Genomic DNA, 4,617 nt, shown 5'->3' on the forward strand with positions numbered 1-4,617 from the left:
GTTGCATAAAACATGTAGTCAAGTGGAACACTGTGATGGCTGTCATTTAATGACATGATGTAATACAAGAGTGTTAACATATAAACAAATATTCAGTTATAAAGACATATTGCATACATAAGGTAAATATAGGTTAAAAAATGCACTGTAAACTGAGCATGATGGTCCATGCTTGTAATCCAAGCCAATTGGGAAGCTGAGTAGTTTCAGAAGGTTAAATTCAGCCTCAGAAACTTAGCATGGTTTCAAGCAACTGGGAAAGACCAGTCTCAAAATTTGAAAAAGTGGGGAGAGGGCTTAGGAATGTGGCTCAATGTTTAAAAATCCTTAAATTTAAACTGCAATATAATAATAATAATAATAATAATAATAATAATAATAATGTTTAAAATATTACAATTCAGTGATAAACATTAAAAAATAGATCTCTTATAATTGTTTTCTCTAGTATTGCAAAGTGAAAATAGTAATATTTTATTTAGAAAAAATATTATATGCTTTCAAAGATAAGGTTTCTGCACTATGCATGTATGATATTTATGACTGATATTTCTACCAAATAACTTGATAATTCTTAATAAATTTAAACAAAAGTTAAAGACAACTACTTATATTCTATATTTAAATGAGTTGTGTCTTTTACTGATCCTCATATACATCAAGGTGTAATGGATAGATAATGACTTTATTCTCATAAATTTGTCAAGGTGTTTATTATAAGTGTTTCATTATTATATAAGGCATACATTTTGTACAAAATGTGTTCAAAGTTCAATATTGGTATGAGTTTTCAGATGTTCAATGAATTTAAAATTTGAATAAGTTTTGGAAATATTATTTAACTTTTTAGGGTTTCTGGGCACAATGATATCTCCAAAAATCAGTAGTGTTTAAGAAACATGTGGCTATGAAATGTTTTCATTTTTCCCATTTGTACTCTCTCTATCCAGTATGTATCCACAGGTGCTGAGTATTGATTAATAAATTTTGGAGGCATTGTAACATTGTCAATTTTTACATTTCAAAACTTTCTCTCTGCTATGGTTATTGTGGTGAGGATTAAATTTTGACCCTTTCTTAGAAGAATGGTACAATGGTCTCATTTCTAAAGTTTCTCTCCAGTGTATTTTCTCTGATGTCTAGTAATGTATGATATATAATTTAAAATGTTTCTACATTCTCTATATTTCTATGTCTTTTTTCCAGAATAAATAGCCTAGTGGTGAAAAAGAATTGATTTCATATTAAAAGATTTGATACATTGTTTTCATTTGTAGGGGTTCTTTTCTGTATAAATTCTGTTGTTAATGAGGTTTAATGTTTCTTTAAAAGTATTAATTAATACTAATTGTGAATAATATTCAATATTATTTTTGTATGGATTCCATGTATAAGAAGACTTTATCCTATTGTAGCTGATAAGACAACATTTTATGATAAGAAACTTAATCTTTACATACAACCTTCTCAGTTTACCTTACTAATTGGTCCATAGAAAATAAGACTATGAAACATAGCTCATTGATTATTTATTCACATTTCACATTCACCAGGGTGTCTTCTGCTGTGGTGAATAAAGTTTTATTTTTTATTAAAAGTTTTGCCACCTTATTCACATTTGTAGGGCCATTCTCCAGTGTGAGTTCTTCTATGGTGAATAAGGCCTATTTTATTGCTAAAAGCTTTCCTACATTCTTTACATTTGCAGGGATTCTCTCCAGTGTGAATTCTGCTGTGGAAAATAAGGGGTTATATTTGAGTAAAAACTTTGTCACATACTTTGCTTTTGTGAGGCTTCTCTCCACTGTGAGTTCTGCTGTGGCATATAAGGCGTGATTTTCGACTGAAAGCTCCACCACATTCTTTACACTTGTACGGCTTCTCTCCAGTGTGACTTCTGCTGTGGTGAATAAGGTGTGATTTTTGACTGAAAGCTTTGCCACATTCTTTACATTTGTAGGGCTTCTGTCCAGTGTGAGTTCCTCTGTGGCGAATAAGGTGTGATTTTCGACTGAAAGCTTTGCCACATTCTTTACACTTGTAGGGCTTCTCTCCAGTGTGAGTTCTTATATGACAAATAAGGGATTCTTTTTGACTGAAAGCTCTGCCACATTCTTTACAATTGTAGGGCTTCTCACCAGTGTGAGTTCTGCTGTGGTAACTAAGGCCTAACTTTTGACTGAGAGCTTTGCCACATTCCTTACATTTGTAGGGCTTCTCTCCAGTGTGAGTTCCTCTGTGGCAAATAAGGTGTGATTTTTGACTGAAAGCTTTGCCACAATCTTCACATTTGTAGGGCTTCTCTCCAGTATAAATTTTCTGGTGGTGAACAAAGCCTGATTTTTTATATGATTTCTGGTGTTCACTCTCACTTGTAGTTTTCCATATTTTGTTTTGTTGTAAATAGTCAAGATCACAACTTCTGTATTTCCCACTTATCTCTTTGTGAAATATATGTTTTATGCCCTTCTCTGGTGAACATTCTTGGGGATTATGAGAAGTCATGGCTGAAATAAACAAAAAATAAAAAAAAAAAAACAATAGCTACTAGACAGGGATAAATATATTTTGCATGCATAACATGAAATAAAGGTAAAATACATACATCAGGAGTGTAGCAGATTAGTAAGTACAAGTCATCATAAATCAAAAAACTTATCAGTTCAATAAATATGTACAGACAAAATTACCTTGAGAATATTACCCAAATTCTTGTAGAAACCACAGTATCCAAGAGGAGTATATTATTAAGAAGAGAAATATAATAAAGTGAAGGTAAGTATGTTACTTTTGACACCCACAGCCTTTTATCCTCCATAAGATAGCATTGTGTATTTAGGAAATATCTACCAGCTACCTTCACTCTCAGTAGAATAAGAGAAATGTAAATCATATACAAACATTTGTGGCTTTTTCAAAGAGTGTCCAAAAATTGGTTTTGGTCTAAAATGACATACAGACATGAAAATAGCTAGTATATTTTGAGTGATAATACTACAAATATTCAACAATGGTAAAGAGGCTATGGACTCTTAAAAAGAAATATGAACAAAATAATTTACTAAGAAATATACACATATGTGTTTATAAAATTTTCCATAAAAACATTTTAAAAGACTATAGAAACCTTCAATAGCCTATGGCCATAATACTTGAATGAAGTCAACACATACCAATCAAGTATAATAAACTGATTTTTATATTGTTAAATTCGTGTGATATGATGATTTCTTTCATTGACAAATACACCTTTGTTTATTGCCTAAATATATCATGGTATTTTATACTATATATACAATGTAAAATGACTAAATATAATGAATTAACACAAAAATGAATTAACACAATCATTGTTTCATATACTTACCAGTATTATTCTTACAAGGTATTGAATTCCTTCTATTAGTATTTATGAAGAATATAATACACTCACCATGTGGTAAAACAAAACTCTTGACCATCTAATGCTCAATAAAATAAAAAAAATATGTGACTTTGACTAAATATCAACCCTACACAAAACACAGTACCTATGAGCAAAATTTTACTCACTAAATTTCTGACTTCCACATGTGAATCAAATGCTCCTGCAATTTAATTTCTGCCTGCCACATTTTACTTAATGCAAAGTCCTGCATATATTTCTTATAACACTTCAAGAGACAAAATATTTTACAACTAAATAATAATAGTATATAAGTACAATATTTTTACTCATTTGATCATTGATGGGCACATACATTGAGTCCCTAGCTTTAAAACTGAGAACAATATGCGCACTAAACTCAAAAGCAGAGGTATCTCTTCAATTTTCTGATTTAATTGTTCATGGATACATATTTAGCACTGGCATTTCTGGATCTCTAGGTCATCCAACTTTTAATTTTTTATGTGTGGTGCTTGAGATTAACCCCCCAAATTCTATATCACGGAACTACAACACAAGTCCTTTTAAAATTGTTTGAGTCATGCTGTTTCTAAATTTCTATGACTTCCCTTAAACATGAAGTACTTTTTCATGGCCTTCCAATTAGCAAATATTACAAGAATGGAGCACTGTTCTTGCCTATTTTTATTTATTTAAAAGTTTTTATACTTTTTCCCCAAAATGGACTATATAATCTACTGTTGGCTATTTCAATGAACAAATAAAAACAACACAGCAAGTATAAACAAAGAGAAGCATGGCTTAATCCAAGTGACAAAAAAGGGAAAAAAAAAAACATTAAGAACTGAAAATTAGGATACTAGCAGTTATGAATTACTCAAAGAACACTAAATAGCTATTTAAAGAAAGTTTAGAGAGTGAAATTGAGACAAAAAATATTAATATAAATAAGCACAAATTGTGTATGTGAATAATTCTTTAGGAAAAAAAAAATAAGAGGAGCATTCCTAGTGTGCAAAGCTGAAATTCTTCCAATATGGAAGAGGCTTATCAAGCAGAACCAAGTTTAAGAGAAGTCTAAGCAACTTGTGAAATACTTTAAAAATTAAAAACCTAAAGGATATATAAAGAGAAGTGGGATATATATATATATATATATATATATATATATATATATATAGAGAGAGAGAGAGAGAGAGAGAGAGAGAGAGAGAGAGAGAAGTATGAAA

At 30.4% G+C, this 4,617-nt stretch overlaps 1 protein-coding gene across 1 annotated transcript; it reads right to left on the reverse strand.

The window, feature by feature from the left end:
• Positions 1–1,608: 1,608 nt before the first annotated feature.
• Positions 1,609–2,505, reverse strand: LOC139707885 (zinc finger protein 300-like). The gene is given in 1 exon segment (XM_071619788.1): positions 1,609–2,505. A coding segment is annotated over 1 exon segment (897 nt).
• Between the last annotated feature and the right edge of the window lie 2,112 nt (positions 2,506–4,617).

The sequence above is a fragment of the Marmota flaviventris genome, chromosome 12 (genome assembly GCF_047511675.1).
Source record: "Marmota flaviventris isolate mMarFla1 chromosome 12, mMarFla1.hap1, whole genome shotgun sequence".
NCBI lineage: Eukaryota > Metazoa > Chordata > Mammalia > Rodentia > Sciuridae > Marmota > Marmota flaviventris.